The sequence below is a fragment of the Cottoperca gobio genome, chromosome 9, assembly GCF_900634415.1.
Source record: "Cottoperca gobio chromosome 9, fCotGob3.1, whole genome shotgun sequence".
Classification (NCBI taxonomy): domain Eukaryota; kingdom Metazoa; phylum Chordata; class Actinopteri; order Perciformes; family Bovichtidae; genus Cottoperca; species Cottoperca gobio.
The window spans coordinates 4,321,904-4,337,951 of record NC_041363.1 but is presented as its reverse complement, the minus strand read 5'-3'; the positions used below and the strand labels follow the sequence as shown (position 1 = coordinate 4,337,951).

The 16,048-nt window shown below is 44.8% G+C and overlaps 1 protein-coding gene across 1 annotated transcript; it reads left to right on the top strand.

Annotated features, from left to right (window-relative positions):
• Positions 1-40: 40 nt before the first annotated feature.
• On the top strand, positions 41-805 carry LOC115013052 (progonadoliberin-1-like). Its single transcript, XM_029439014.1, has 4 exons — positions 41-164; positions 249-387; positions 493-591; positions 697-805. Exons 2-4 carry the CDS (start codon positions 250-252, stop codon positions 772-774), a joined length of 315 nt encoding a protein of 104 aa, XP_029294874.1. The 5' UTR covers positions 41-164; position 249; the 3' UTR covers positions 775-805.
• The last annotated feature ends 15,243 nt before the right edge of the window (positions 806-16,048 follow it).

Below are 16,048 nucleotides of genomic sequence, written 5' to 3'. Positions count from 1 at the left end.
GTAGGTCGCCATTAAGTGTTGCTTAATCCCACTTTGTGCACCCCCTGTAGTGAAGTGTTGGGCTAAAAGGAAGGGAAGTGACACAGGCTTGCATATAAAGCTTGCATAATAGTGTGCAGCAGAGAAGAACAAGTCAGTGGAGCTGACTGCCGTATACACAGAAGGTAAGACATTCAGAATGGCTGAGAGCCATGGCAGTATCTGGGGTGAAACAACACAGGCTTATATGTTCAATATTCGTTCCTCAGAATGGCTCCAAAGAACTTGGCACTGTGGCTGCTCCTTGTGGGCGCAGTGTTGCCACAGGGCCGCGCTCAGCACTGGTCATACGGACTGAGCCCAGGAGGGAAGAGGGACCTGGACATCCTTTCAGACACACTGGATAATGTGAGCATGTATTTCTCGTCTGTCCTGTGCTCACATGCAGCACATGAAGGATGTTTTGTTTGTTGTATTCTGATTGTATTGTTCTGGTTTTGATTCTTTCTACAGCTCGTTGAGGCGTTTCCTCACGTGGACACGCCCTGCAGTGTTCTGGGTTGTGCAGAGGAATCACTCTTTCCCAAAATCTACAGAACGAAAGGATTTCTTGTAAGTTTTGCTCATTTGTAATTCTGTGTTTTGTTTTCTATCACCTCATGGTTCTGATAAAGTTTGAACTTATTCTCACAAGTGTAATCTCTTGTTCTCTTTCAGGGCAGCGTCCCCGGCAGGGACAATGGGCACAGAACTGATGAACTGAAAACTGAAACTGAAAAAATGATGATTATTTGATTCTACAATAAATGATTATATTAACATGTCACCATTGTTGTGGTTTTTGCTCGACACGAACACTAAATTCAGGATGTTTGATGGCCTTATTGTACACCTTGTTTTTGTCCATATAACTGCTCGTAAGCAGGAAGACCAGAGTGTATTTTAAGTTATATACATATTTATATATATATATATATATATATTTATTTTTTATATATGTAGATATATATATATTTATATATATATAATTATATATGTAAATATATATAGATATAGATATATATATATATATATATATATATATATATATATATATATAATTATATATATATATTTTTAATATATATATATAATTCTATATTGTCAATACATTTAATTTAATTAACAATTAAATTGTGAAATTAAATAAGAGTCAGCTTTCTTAAATGAAAAGGTTGTTATATACACGTTGGAAAGCGATTATGTTTTTTTAATTGACAAACAGTTAAAAAAATTGGGCAGCTGGACCTTTTGCTTTTAAAGAAGTGAAAGTGACGCACAATAGTTAACAGGCTTTACATTTGTGAAGGCATAATGTGAACAATATGTATTTATTTTAGTGCCTTTGTGCACTGTTTGATGGCAAACACCAAGTTTGCTTGTGATTACACCAGTTAGGTTTTATTGTAATATTAATTTAAATGACTGAATGGGTGAGAGACGTGTGCAATCCCCTTGGGGATTATTTTGGACATGTCTGTCTCGAGTGACAAGACTTCATTTTTGACTTTCTACACAGTGACTTTGTCCCTCAGCTTCAAACAGCAGTACAATTAATCCGCTTGGATCATTTAAAAAATAACATTAAATAATCTGCATTTTTCTGTTGTGTCAATAAGAATGTCAAGGTTCCAGAATATTATAATGAGCCTCTTGTGATGCATGAACTCCAGAACTATCTGCTCCTTAGTATTCTAACTGGTTCTACACAGACTCCTCATTTTAACACAGACCCTGCTGCAGGAAGCACGTCTCGTCTTCAGTGGAAAACCCAAAACAACGACTATCCGCTGTTTCTTCATACCCTCCGAGATCTGTGACAGGCACTGAGGAAGAGATGAGGTCAAACTTTACCAGCTGACAAACATGTTGTTCAGCATTTCTTTGTATATATTTAAATATTTCATTTTCCTAGAGAAACCGTGTGTATTTTCAAACATAAGTTAATGTGTCAAAGTTTAAAGTGTTATTTCTCATCCGGTCAGTCTGTACAAGTGATTATAAGATAAGATAATTGTTTCCTCTGAGAACCTTAAAACAGATCCTCCTTTCCTGTTGCAATTGCTGACTTATTGCACTGGTGCAGGTTTGTTTGAAAAGCCTGATTTGTATTGTTTTCAATCTATTTTATTGCAATATTTACTGATTAATTGTAGCCAAATTGTGTGTCTCTTTGAGAGGTATAGCTCCATTTTTATTTGACCGCAGATGTAAAAGGCTGCTGCACATTTACTGTCACTGCGTGCTGAGGGCAAAGACATCGCCGCTGTTCTTTGCGTGGCTGCAACGGGAAATCAGGAAAGATCATTTTGTTTCTTATCCTGCATCTCCCTCCTCCTGTGAACTATCTGTCCTCTTCCTCCCTTATTCATCTTGTATCTCCCTCAATCATCCATCCATCTTCACCTCACTTCTGTCCTACATCTCCTACTTCTCTCAACGACATTACAGTCTTCACTCAATAAACTTTTTCATCTTTGTTCCTTCATCCATCTTGTCTTTCATCTTCTTCCTTATTATATCCACCTATTGTTTCCTTTTAACTGCTTCCCTCTCCGTCCTTTCTATCCTACATCTTAATTTATTTACAAAGAATGAAGATATGGGATATCCACTCTTCCTTTATCTTCCTTCCTTTATTCCTCTATCTTTCTTCTTTTCCGTTACAACTTGTATTGTAATGTAATGTCATGTGATGTATTGTAATGTAATGTCATGTGATGTATTGTAATGTGATGTAATGTGATGTAATGTATTGTATTTTACTTCCTTTTTGTTTCACCTCACTTCTCTATCCTTCCTGTATGGGACATGTAGAGCCCTTTCCAATCTTTATTAATCCTCTTTCCTTCAACGATCCATTCTTCTTCTCCTCCTCCCCTTCTCACTCCCATTGACTCTTCCTCTCCTTTATCTTCCTCCACCTTTCCTCTCTTCCCTCTCCTTTGCATCTCCATGCTTCCTATACCCTTGCTGTTCCATCTTTTTTTTGTATCTGTCATCTTCCTTCCTCTTTGTCCCTTTACCTCTCAACCCTTCCTTCATCTTCCTCATCTTCTATCTTTTCTCCCCTTCCTCTCATTTCCTTTACATCTCTACCCTATGTATCCTTTACTTCTCTGATACTGAAACGGAGGGAGACTGAAATTGAGAGTGACTGACACTGACTGAGAGAGACTGAGACAGACTGAGACTGAGAGAGACTGAGACAGACTGAGACAATCATATTCTCAATCTCTCTCAGTCTCAGTCTCTCTCAGTCTTAGTCTCTCTCTATCTTCGTCTCAGTCTCTCTTAGTCTCAGTCTCTTTCGGTGTCAGTCTCTCTCAGTCTAAATAGAGAGACTGAGAGAGACTGAGACTGAAACTGAGAGAGACTGAGACTGAGAGAGATGGAGACTAAGAGAAAGTAAGACTGAGAGAGACTGAGAGAGACAGAGACAGATAGAGACTGACACTGAAAGAGACTGAGAGAGATTGAGACTGAGAGACACTAAGAATAAGACTGAGAGACTGAGAGAGACTGAGAGAGACTGAGACTGAGAGAGACTGAGACTTAGACTGAGAGTGAGCGAGACTTAGAGAGACTGAGAGAGACTGAGAGAGACTGAGAAAAAGAAACTGAGACTGAGACATACTTAGAGAGACTGAGAGAGACTGAGACTGAGAGAGACTGAGAATGAGAGAGAATGAGAGAGACTGAGACTGAGAGAGACTGAGATAGACTGAGACTGAGACTGAAAGAGACTGAAACTTAGACTGAGAGAGACTGAGACTGAGAGACCGAGACTGAGGGACATTGGGACTAAGACTGAAAGAGACTGAGAGAGAAGGAGACTGAGAGAGACTCAGACTGAGAGAGACTGAGAATAAGACTGAGAGAGACTGAGATTGAGAGAGTCTGATACTGAGAGAAACTGAAACTGAGACTGAGAGAGACTCAGACTGGGAGTGAGCAAGACTGAGAGAGACTGAGACAAAAAGACTGAGACTGAGACATACTTAGAGAGACTGAGACTGAGAGAGACTGAGACTGAGAGAGACTAAGACCGAGAGAGACTGAGACTGAGAGAGACTGAGACTGAGAGAGACTGAAATTGAGAGAGACTGAAATTGAGAGAGACTTTGAGATACTGAAACTTAGACTGTGAGAGACTGAGAGAGAAAGGGACTGAGAGAGACTTAGACTGAAAGAGACTCAGACTGGGAGTGAGCGAGAGAGACTGAGACTGACACTGAGTTTGAGACTGACACTGAGAGACACTAAGACTATGAGTGAGAGAGACTGAGAGAGAAGGAGACTGAGAGAGACTGAGAGAGACTGAGACTGTGACTGAGAGAGACTGAAACTGAGAGAGACTCAGACTGAGAGAGACTGAGAATAAGACTGAGAGAGACTGAGATTGAGAGAGTCTGAGACTGAGAGAAACTCAGACTGGGAGTGAGCGAGACTGAGAGAGACTGAGACAAAGAGACTGAGACTGAGACTGAGACATACTTAGAGAGACTGAGATTGAGAGAGACTGAGACTGAGAGAGACTGAGATTGAGAGAGACTGCAACTGAGAGAGACTCAGACTGGGAGTGAGCAAGACTGATAGAGACTGAGAGAGACTGAGACAAATAGACTGAGACTGAGACATACTTAGAGAGACTGAGACTGAGAGAGACTGAGACTGAGAGAGACTAAGACCGAGAGAGACTGAAATTGAGAGAGACTTTGAGATACTGAAACTTAGACTGTGAGAGACTGAAACTGAGAGAGAAAGACACTGAGAGAGACTTAGACTGAGAGAGACTCAGACTGGGAGTGAGCGAGAGAGACTGAGACTGACACTGAGAGACACTGAGACTATGACTGAGAGAGACTGAGAGAGAAGGAGACTGAGAGAGACTGAGAGAGACAGAAACTGAGACTGAGAGACACTGAGACTATGACTGAAAGAGACTGAGAGAGAAGGAGACTGAGAGAGACTCAGACTGAGAGAGACTGAGAATAAGACTGAGAGAGACTGAGATTGAGAGAGTCTGATACTGAGAGAAACTGAAACTGAGACTGAGAGAGACTCAGACTGGGAGTGAGCAAGACTGAGAGAGACTGAGACAAAAAGACTGAGACTGAGACATACTTAGAGAGACTGAGACTGAGAGAGACTGAGACTGAGAGAGACTAAGACCGAGAGAGACTGAGACTGAGAGAGACTGAGACTGAGAGAGACTGAAATTGAGAGAGACTGAAATTGAGAGAGACTTTGAGATACTGAAACTTAGACTGTGAGAGACTGAGAGAGAAAGGGACTGAGAGAGACTTAGACTGAAAGAGACTCAGACTGGGAGTGAGCGAGAGAGACTGAGACTGACACTGAGTTTGAGACTGACACTGAGAGACACTAAGACTATGAGTGAGAGAGACTGAGAGAGAAGGAGACTGAGAGAGACTGAGAGAGACTGAGACTGTGACTGAGAGAGACTGAAACTGAGAGAGACTCAGACTGAGAGAGACTGAGAATAAGACTGAGAGAGACTGAGATTGAGAGAGTCTGAGACTGAGAGAAACTCAGACTGGGAGTGAGCGAGACTGAGAGAGACTGAGACAAAGAGACTGAGACTGAGACTGAGACATACTTAGAGAGACTGAGATTGAGAGAGACTGAGACTGAGAGAGACTGAGATTGAGAGAGACTGCAACTGAGAGAGACTCAGACTGGGAGTGAGCAAGACTGATAGAGACTGAGAGAGACTGAGACAAATAGACTGAGACTGAGACATACTTAGAGAGACTGAGACTGAGAGAGACTGAGACTGAGAGAGACTAAGACCGAGAGAGACTGAAATTGAGAGAGACTTTGAGATACTGAAACTTAGACTGTGAGAGACTGAAACTGAGAGAGAAAGACACTGAGAGAGACTTAGACTGAGAGAGACTCAGACTGGGAGTGAGCGAGAGAGACTGAGACTGACACTGAGAGACACTGAGACTATGACTGAGAGAGACTGAGAGAGAAGGAGACTGAGAGAGACTGAGAGAGACAGAAACTGAGACTGAGAGAGACTGAAATTTAGAATGAGAGAGACTTTGACTGAGAGACTGAGACTGAGAGACACTAAGAATAAGACTGAGAGAGACTGAGAGAGACTGAGAGAGACTGAGAGAGATTGAGACTTTGAGATACTGAAACTTAGACTGAGAGAGAGTGAGACTGAGAGAGAATGAGACTGAGAGAGACTGAGACTGACACTGAGTTTGAGACTGACACTGAGAGACACCGAGACTATGACTGAGAGAGACTGAGAGAGACTGAGATTGAGAGAAACTGAGACTGAGAGAGACAGACTGATACTGAAACGGAGGGAGACAGAGAGAGACTGAGACTGAGAGAGACTTAAATTGAGAGAGACTGAAATTGAGAGAGACTGAGACTGATATTGAGAGAGACTGACACTGACCGAGAGAGACTGAGACAGACTGAGACTGAGAGAGACTGAGACAGACTGAGACAATCATATTCCCAATCTCTCACAGTCTTAGTCTCAGTCTCTCTCAGTCTTAGTCTCTCTCTATCTTCGTCTCAGTCTCTCTTAGTCTCAGTCTCTTTCGGTGTCAGTCTCTGTCAGTCTAAATAGAGAGAGTGAGAGAGACTGAAACTGAGAGAGACTGAGACTGAGAGAGATGGAGACTGAGAGACACTGAGAGAGACTGAGACAGAGACTGACACTGAGTTTGAGAGACTGAGACAGACTGAGACCGAAATTGAGAGAGACTGACACTGAAAGAGACAGAGAGACTGAGAATGAGACTGAGAGAGACTGAGACTTTGAGATACTGAAACTTAGACTGAGAGAGACTGAGAGAGACTGAGACAGAGAGAGACTGAGACTGTGACTGAGAGAGACTGAAACTGAGACTGAGAGAGACTCAGACTGAGAGAGACTGAGACTGAGAGAGGCTGAAACTGAGACTGAGAGAGACTCAGACTGAGAGAGACTGAGACTAAGACTGAGTGAGACTGAGATTGAGAGAGACTGAGACTGAGAGAGACTGAGACTGGGAGTGAGCGAGACTGAGAGAGACTGAGAGAGACCGAGAGAGACTGAGACAGAGAGAGACTGGGAGTGAGCGAGAGAGACTGAGACTGACACTGAGTTTGAGACTGACACTGAGAGACACTAAGACTATGAGTGAGAGAGACTGAGAGAGAAGGAGACTGAGAGAGACTGAGAAAGACTGAGAGAGACTGAGACTGTGACTGAGAGAGACTGAAACTGAGAGAGACTCAGACTGAGAGAGACTGAGAATAAGACTGAGAGAGACTGAGATTGAGAGAGTCTGAGACTGAGAGAAACTCAGACTGGAAGTGAGCGAGACTGAGAGCGACTGAGACAAAGAGACTGAGACTGAGACTGAGACATACTTAGAGAGACTGAGATTGAGAGAGACTGAGACTGAGAGAGACTGAGATTGAGAGAGACTGCGACTGAGAGAGACTCAGACTGGGAGTGAGCAAGACTGATAGAGACTGAGAGAGACTGAGACAAATAGACTGAGACTGAGACATACTTAGAGAGACTGAGACTGAGAGAGACTGAGACTGAGAGAGACTAAGACCGAGAGAGACTGAAATTGAGAGAGACTTTGAGATACTGAAACTTAGACTGTGAGAGACCGAAACTGAGAGAGAAAGACACTGAGAGAGACTTAGACTGAGAGAGACTCAGACTGGGAATGAGTGAGCGAGAGAGACTGAGACTGACACTGAGAGACACTGAGACTATGACTGAGAGAAACTGAGAGAGAAGGAGACTGAGAGAGACAGAAACTGAGACTGAGAGAGACTGAAACTTAGAATGAGAGAGACTTTTACTGAGAGACTGAGACTGAGAGACACTAAGAATAAGACTGAGAGAGACTGAGAGAGACTGAGACTGACACTGAATTTGAGACTGACACTGAGAGACACCGAGACTATGACTGAGAGAGACTGAGAGAGACTGAGATTGAGAGAAACTGAGACTGAGAGAGACTGAGACTGATACTGAAACGGAGGGAGACAGAGAGAGACTGAGACTGAGAGAGACTTAAATTGAGAGAGACTGAAATTGAGAGAGACTGAGACTGATATTGAGAGAGACTGACACTGACCGAGAGAGACTGAGACAGACTGAGACTGAGAGAGACTGAGACAGACTGAGACAATCATATTCCCAATCTCTCACAGTCTTAGTCTCAGTCTCTCTCAGTCTTAGTCTCTCTCTATCTTCGTCTCAGTCTCTCTTAGTCTCAGTCTCTTTCGGTGTCAGTCTCTGTCAGTCTAAATAGAGAGAGTGAGAGAGACTGAAACTGAGAGAGACTGAGACTGAGAGAGACGGAGACTGAGAGACACTGAGAGAGACTGAGACAGAGACTGACACTGAGTTTGAGAGACTGAGACAGACTGAGACCGAAATTGAGAGAGACTGACACTGAAAGAGACAGAGAGGCTGAGAATGAGACTGAGAGAGACTGAGACTTTGAGATACTGAAACTTAGACTGAGAGAGACTGAGACTGAGAGAGACTGAGACTGTGACTGAGAGAGACTGAAACTGAGACTGAGAGAGACTCAGACTGAGAGAGACTGAGACTGAGAGAGACTGAAACTGAGACTGAGAGAGACTCAGACTGAGAGAGACTGAGACTAAGACTGAGTGAGACTGAGATTGAGAGAGACTGAGACTGAGAGAGACTCAGACTGGGAGTGAGCGAGACTGAGAGAGACTGAGAGAGACTGAGAGAGACTGAGAGAGACCGAGAGAGACTGAGACAGAGAGAGACCAAGACTAACACTGAGTTTGAGACTGACACTGAGAGACACAGAGACTGTGACTGAGAGAGACTGAGACTGATAGAGACTGAAATTGAGAAAGACTGAGACTGACATTGAGAGAGACTTACACTGACTGAGAGAGACTGAGAGAGACTGAGACTAAAACTGAGAGAGACTGCGACTGAGACTGAGAGACTGAGATTGAGGGACACTGGGACTAAGACTGAAAGAGACTGAGAGAGACTGAGACAGAGACTGACACTGAGTTTGAGAGAATGAGACAGACTGAGAGAGACTGAGACTGAGAGAGACTGATACTGACACTGAGTTTGAGACTGACACTGAGAGACACTGAGACTGTGACTGAGACAGACTGAGACTGATAGAGACTGAAATTGAGAGAGACTGAGAGAGACTTAGATTGACATTGAGAGAGACTGACACTGAGAGACACTGAGACTGTGACTGAGAGAGACTGAGACTGATAGAGACTGAAATTGAGAGAGACTGAGAGAGACTTAGATTGACATTGAGAGAGACTGACACTGACTGAGAGAGACTGAGACAGACTGAGACCGAGACTGAGACTAAAACTGAGAGAGACTGCGACTGAGACTGAGAGACTGAGATTGAGAGAGACTAAGACTAAGACTGAGAGAGAATGAGACTGAGAGAGATTGAAACTGAGACTGAGAGAGACTGAGAATGAGACTGAGAGAGACTGAGACTTTGAGATACTGAAACTTAGACTGAGAGAGACTGAGACTGGGAGTGAGCGAGACTGTGAGAGACTGAGAGAGAAGGAGACTGAGAGAGACTGAGACTGATAGAGACTCAGACTGAGAGAGACTGAGACTGAGAGACTAAGACTAAGACTGAGAGAGACTGAGATTGAGAGAGACTCAGACTGGGAGTGAGCGAGACTGAGAGAGACTGAGAGAGACCGAGAGAGACTGAGACGAGAGAGACTTAGACTGAGAGAGACTGATACTGATACTGAGTTTGAGACTGACACTGAGAGACACTGAGACTGTGACTGAGAGAGACAGAGACTGATAGAGACTGAAATTGAGAGAGACTGAGAGAGACTTAGATTGACATTGAGAGAGACTGACACTGACTGAGAGAGACTGAGACAGACTGAGACCGAGACTGCGACTGCGACTGAGACTGAGAGACTGAGATTGAGAGAGACTAAGACTAAGACAGAGAGAGACTGAGACTGAGAGAGACTGAAATTGAGAGAGACTGAAATCGAGAGAGACTGAGACTGATATTGAGAGAGACTGACACTGACTGAGAGAGACTGAGACAGACTGAGACAATCATATTCCCAATCTCTCACAGTCTTAGTCTCAGTCTCTCTCAGTCTTAGTCTCTCTCTATCTTCGTCTCAGTCTCTCTTAGTCTCAGTCTCTTTCGGTGTCAGTCTCTGTCAGTCTAAATAGAGAGAGTGAGAGAGACTGAAACTGAAACTGAGAGAGACTGAGAGAGACGGAGACTGAGAGACACTGAGAGAGACTGAGACTGAAACTGAGAGAGACTGAGAGAGACGGAGACTGAGAGACACTGAGAGAGACTGAGACAGAGACTGACACTGAGTTTGAGAGACTGAGACAGACTGAGACCGAAATTGAGAGAGACTGACACTGAAAGAGACAGAGAGACTGAGAATGAGACTGAGAGAGACTGAGACTTTGAGATACTGAAACTTAGACTGAGAGAGACTGAGACTGAGAGAGACTGAGACTTTGACTGAGAGAGAGACTGAAACTGAGACTGAGAGTGACTGAGACTGAGAGAGACTGAAACTGAGACTGAGAGAGACTCAGACTGAGAGAGACTGAGACTAAGACTGAGTGAGACTGAGATTGAGAGAGACTGAGACTGAGAGAGACTCAGACTGGGAGTGAGCGAGACTGAGAGAGACTGAGAGAGACTGAGAGAGACTGAGAGAGACCGAGAGAGACTGAGACAGAGAGAGACCAAGACTAACACTGAGTTTGAGACTGACACTGAGAGACACAGAGACTGTGACTGAGAGAGACTGAGACTGATAGAGACTGAAATTGAGAAAGACTGAGACTGACATTGAGAGAGACTTACACTGACTGAGAGAGACTGAGAGAGACTGAGACTAAAACTGAGAGAGACTGCGACTGAGACTGAGAGACTGAGATTGAGGGAAAATGGGACTAAGACTGAAAGAGACTGAGAGAGACTGAGACAGAGACTGACACTGAGTTTGAGAGACTGAGACAGACTGAGAGAGACTGAGACTAAGACTGAGAGTGACAGAGAGAGACTGAGATAGACTGAGAGACTGAGAGAGACTGAAACTGAGAGACACTGAGACTGAGAGACACTGAGAAAAAGACTGAGACTGAGAGAGACTGAGATAGACTGACTAGACTGAGACTGAGAGACCGAGACTGGGGGACACTGTGACTAAGACTGAGCGAGACTGAGAGAGAAGGAGACTGAGAGAGACTGAGACTGATAGAGACTCAGACTGAGAGAGACTGAGACTGAGAGACTGAGACTAAGACTGAGAGAGACTGAGATTGAAAGAGACTCAGACTGGGAGTGAGCGAGACTGAGAGAGACTGAGAGAGACTGAGAGAGACTGAGACTGAGAGAGACTGATACTGACACTGAGTTTGAGACTGACACTGAGAGACACTGAGACTGTGACTGAGAGAGACTGAGACTGATAGAGACCTAAATTGAGAGAGACTGAGAGAGACTTAGATTGACATTGAGAGAGACTGACACTGACTGAAAGAGACTGAGACAGACTGAGACCGAGACTGAGACTAAAACTGAGGGAGACTGCGACTGAGACTGAGAGACTGAGATTGAGAGAGACTAAGACTAAGACTGAGAGAGAATGAGACTGAGAGAGATTGAAACTGAGACTGAAACTGAGAGTGACGGAGACAGAGAGAGACTGAGATAGACCGAGAGACTGAGACTGACAGAGACTGAGACAGACTGAGACCAAGACTGAGAGAGACTGACACTGAAAGAAACAGACTGAGAGAGACTGAGAATGAGACTGAGAGAGACTGAGACTTTGAGATACTGAAACTTAGACTGAGAGAGACTGAGACTGGGAGTGAGCGAGACTGTGAGAGACTGAGACTAAGAGAGACTCAGACTGGGAGTGAGCGAGACTGAGAGAGACCGAGAGAGACTGAGACCGAGAGAGACTGAGACTGAGAGAGACTGACACTGACACTGAGTTTGAGACTGACACTGAGAGACACTGAGACTAAGACTGAGAGAGACTGAGACTGATAGAGGTTGAAATTGAGAGAGACTGAGACTGAGAGAGACTGAGACTAAGACTGAGAGAGACTGAGATTGAGAGAGACTGAGAGAAACTCAGACTGGGAGGGAGCGAGACTGAAAGAGACTGAGAGAGACCGAGAGAGACTGAGAGAGACTGAGACTGAGAGAGACTGATACTGACACTGAGTTTGAGACTGACACTGAGAGACACTGAGACTGTGACTGAGAGAGACTGAGACTGATAGAGACTGAAATTGAGAGAGACTGAGAGAGACTTAGATTGACATTGAGAGAGACTGACACTGACTGAAAGAGACTGAGACAGACTGAGACCGAGACTGAGACTAAAACTGAGGGAGACTGCGACTGAGACTGAGAGACTGAGATTGAGAGAGACTAAGACTAAGACTGAGAGAGAATGAGACTGAGAGAGATTGAAACTGAGACTGAAACTGAGAGTGACGGAGACAGAGAGAGACTGAGATAGACCGAGAGACTGAGACTGACAGAGACTGAGACAGACTGAGACCAAGACTGAGAGAGACTGACACTGAAAGAAACTGAGACTGAGAGAGACTGAGAATGAGACTGAGAGAGACTGAGACTTTGAGATACTGAAACTTAGACTGAGAGAGACTGAGACTGGGAGTGAGCGAGACTGTGAGAGACTGAGACTAAGAGAGACTCAGACTGGGAGTGAGCGAGACTGAGAGAGACCGAGAGAGACTGAGACCGAGAGAGACTGAGACTGAGAGAGACTGAGACTGACACTGAGTTTGAGACTGACACTGAGAGACACTGAGACTAAGACTGAGAGAGACTGAGACTGATAGAGGTTGAAATTGAGAGAGACTGAGACTGAGAGAGACTGAGATTGAGAGAGACTGAGAGAGACTCAGACTGGGAGGGAGCGAGACTGAAAGAGACTGAGAGAGACCGAGAGAGACTGAGACCGAGAGAGACTGAGACTGAGAGAGACTGAGACTGACACTGAGTTTGAGACTGACACTGAGAGACACTGAGACTGTGACTGAGAGAGACTGAGACTGATAGAGACTGAAATTGAGAGAGACTGACACTGAAAAAGACTGAGAGAGACTGCGACTGAGAGAGACTGAAACTAAAACTGAGAGAGACTGCGATTGAGACTGAGAGGCTGAGACTGAGAGAGACTCAGACTGAGAGAGACTGAGACTAAGACTGAGAGAGAATGAGACTGAGAGAGATTGGAACTGAGACTGAAACTGAGAGTGACGGAGACAGAGGGAGACAGAGATAGACTGAGAGACTGAGACTGAGAGAGACTGAGACAGACTGAGACCAAGACTGAGAGAGACTGACACTGAAAGAAACTGAGACTGAGAGAGACTGAGAATGAGACTGAGAGAGACTGAGACTTTGAGATACTGAAACTTAGACTGAGAGAGACTGAGACTGAGAGAGACTGAGACTGAGAGAGACTGAGACTGGGAGTGAGCGACACTGAGAGAGACTGAGACTGAGAGAGACTCAGACTGGGAGTAAGCGAGACTGAGAGAGACCGAGAGAGACTGAGAGAGACTGAGATTGAGAGAGACTGAGAGAGACTCAGACTGGGAGTGAGCGAGACTGAGAGAGACCGAGAGAGACCGAGAGAGACTGAGACCGAGAGAGACTGAGACTGAGATAGACTGAGAATGACACTGAGTTTGAGACTGACACTGAGAGACACTGAGACTGATAGAGACTGACATTGAGAGAGACTGAGAGAGACTGAGACTGACACTGAGTTTGAGACTGACACTGAGAGACACTGAGACTGTGACTGAGAGAGACTGAGACTGATAGAGACTGAAATTGAGAGAGACTGAGAGAGACTGAGACTGACATTGAGAGAGACTGACACTGACTGAGAGAGACTGAGACTGAGACTGAGAGAGACTGACACTGAAAAAGACTGAGAGAGACTGCGACTGAGAGAGACTGAAACTAAAACTGAGAGAGACTGCGATTGAGACTGAGAGACTGAGATTGAGGGACACTGGGACTAAGACTGAAAGAGACTGAGAGAGACTGAGACTGAGAGAGACTCATACTGAGAGAGACTGAGACTAAGACTGAGAGAGAATGAGACTGAGAGAGATTGAGACTGACACTGAGAGTGACAGAGACAGAGAGAGACTGAGATAGACTGAGAGACTGAGACAGACTGAGACCAAGACTGAGAGAGACTGACACTGAAAGAAACTGAGACTGAGAGAGACTGAGAATGAGACTGAGAGAGACTGAGACTTTGAGATACTGAAACTTAGACTGAGAGAGACTGAGACTGAGAGAGAATGAGACTGAGAGAGACTGAGACTGACACTGAGTTTGAGACTGACACTGAGAGACACTGAGACTGTGACTGAGAGAGACTGAGACTGACATTGAGAGAGACTGACACTGACTGAGAGAGACTGAGACAGACTGAGACCGAGACTGAGACTAAAACTGAGAGAGACTGCGACTGAGACTGAGAGACTGAGATTGAGGGACACTTGGACTAAGACTGAAAGAGACTGAGAGAGACTGAGACTTTGAGATACTGAAACTTAGACTGAGAGAGAAAGAGACTGAGAGAGAATGAGACTGAGAGAGACTGAGAGAGACTGAGACTTTGAGATACTGAAACTTAGACTGAGAGAGAAAGAGACTGAGAGAGAATGAGACTGAGAGAGACTGAGAGAGACTCAAACTGGGAGTGAGCGACACTGAGAGAGACTGAGAGAGACTGAGAGAGACTTAAGGAGACCGAGAGAGATTGAGAGAGACTGAGACTGACACTGAGTTTGAGACTGACACTGAGAGACACTGAGACGATGACTGAGAGAGACTGAGAGAGACTGAGATTGAAAGAAACTGAGACTGAGAGAGACTGAGAGAGACTGAGATTGAAAGAAACTGAGACTGAGAGAGACTGAGACTGATACTGAAACGGAGGGAGACTGAGAGAGACTGAGACTGATATTGAGAGAGACTGACACTGACTGAGAGAGACTGAGAGAGACTGTGACTGAGACTGAGAGACTGAGATTGAGGGACACTTGGACTAAGACTGAAAGAGACTGAGAGAGACTGAGACTCAGAGAGACTCAGACTGAGAGAGTCTGAGACTAAGACTGAGAGAGAATGAGACTGAGAGAGATTGAGACTGAGACTGACACTGAGAGTGACGGAGACAGAGAGAGACTGAGATAGACTGAGAGACTGAGACTGAGAGACACTGAGAGATACTGAGACAGAGACTGACACTGAGTTTGAGAGACTTTGAGATACTGAAACTTAGACTGAGAGAGACTGAGAGAGACTGAGAGAGAAGGAGACTGAGAGAGACTGAGACTGAGAGAGACTGAGACTGTGATTGAGAGAGACTGAAACTGAGACTGAGAGAGACTCAGACCTAGAGAAACTGAGACTGAGAGAGACTCAGACTGAGAGAGACTGAGACTAAGACTGAGTGAGACTGAGATTGAGAGAGACTCAGACTGAGAGAGACTCAGACTGGGAGTGAGCGAGACTGAGAGAGACTGAGAGAGACCGAGAGAGACTGAGACCGAGAGACACTGAGACTAAGAGAGACTGACACTGAGTTTGAGACTGACACTGAGAGACACTGAGACTGTGACTGAGAGAGACTGAGACTGATATAGACTGTAATTGAGAGAGACTGAGAGAGACTGAGACTAAGACTGAGTGAGACTGAGATTGAGAGAGACTGAGACTGAGAGAGACTCAGACTGGGAGTGAGCGAGACTGAGAGAGACTGAGAGAGACTGAGAGAGACTGAGACAGAGAGAGACTGAGACTGACACTGAGTTTGAGACTGACACTGAGAGACACTGAGACTGTGACTGAGAGAGACTGAGACTGATAGAGACTGAAATTGAGAGAGACTGAGAGAGACTGAGACTGAC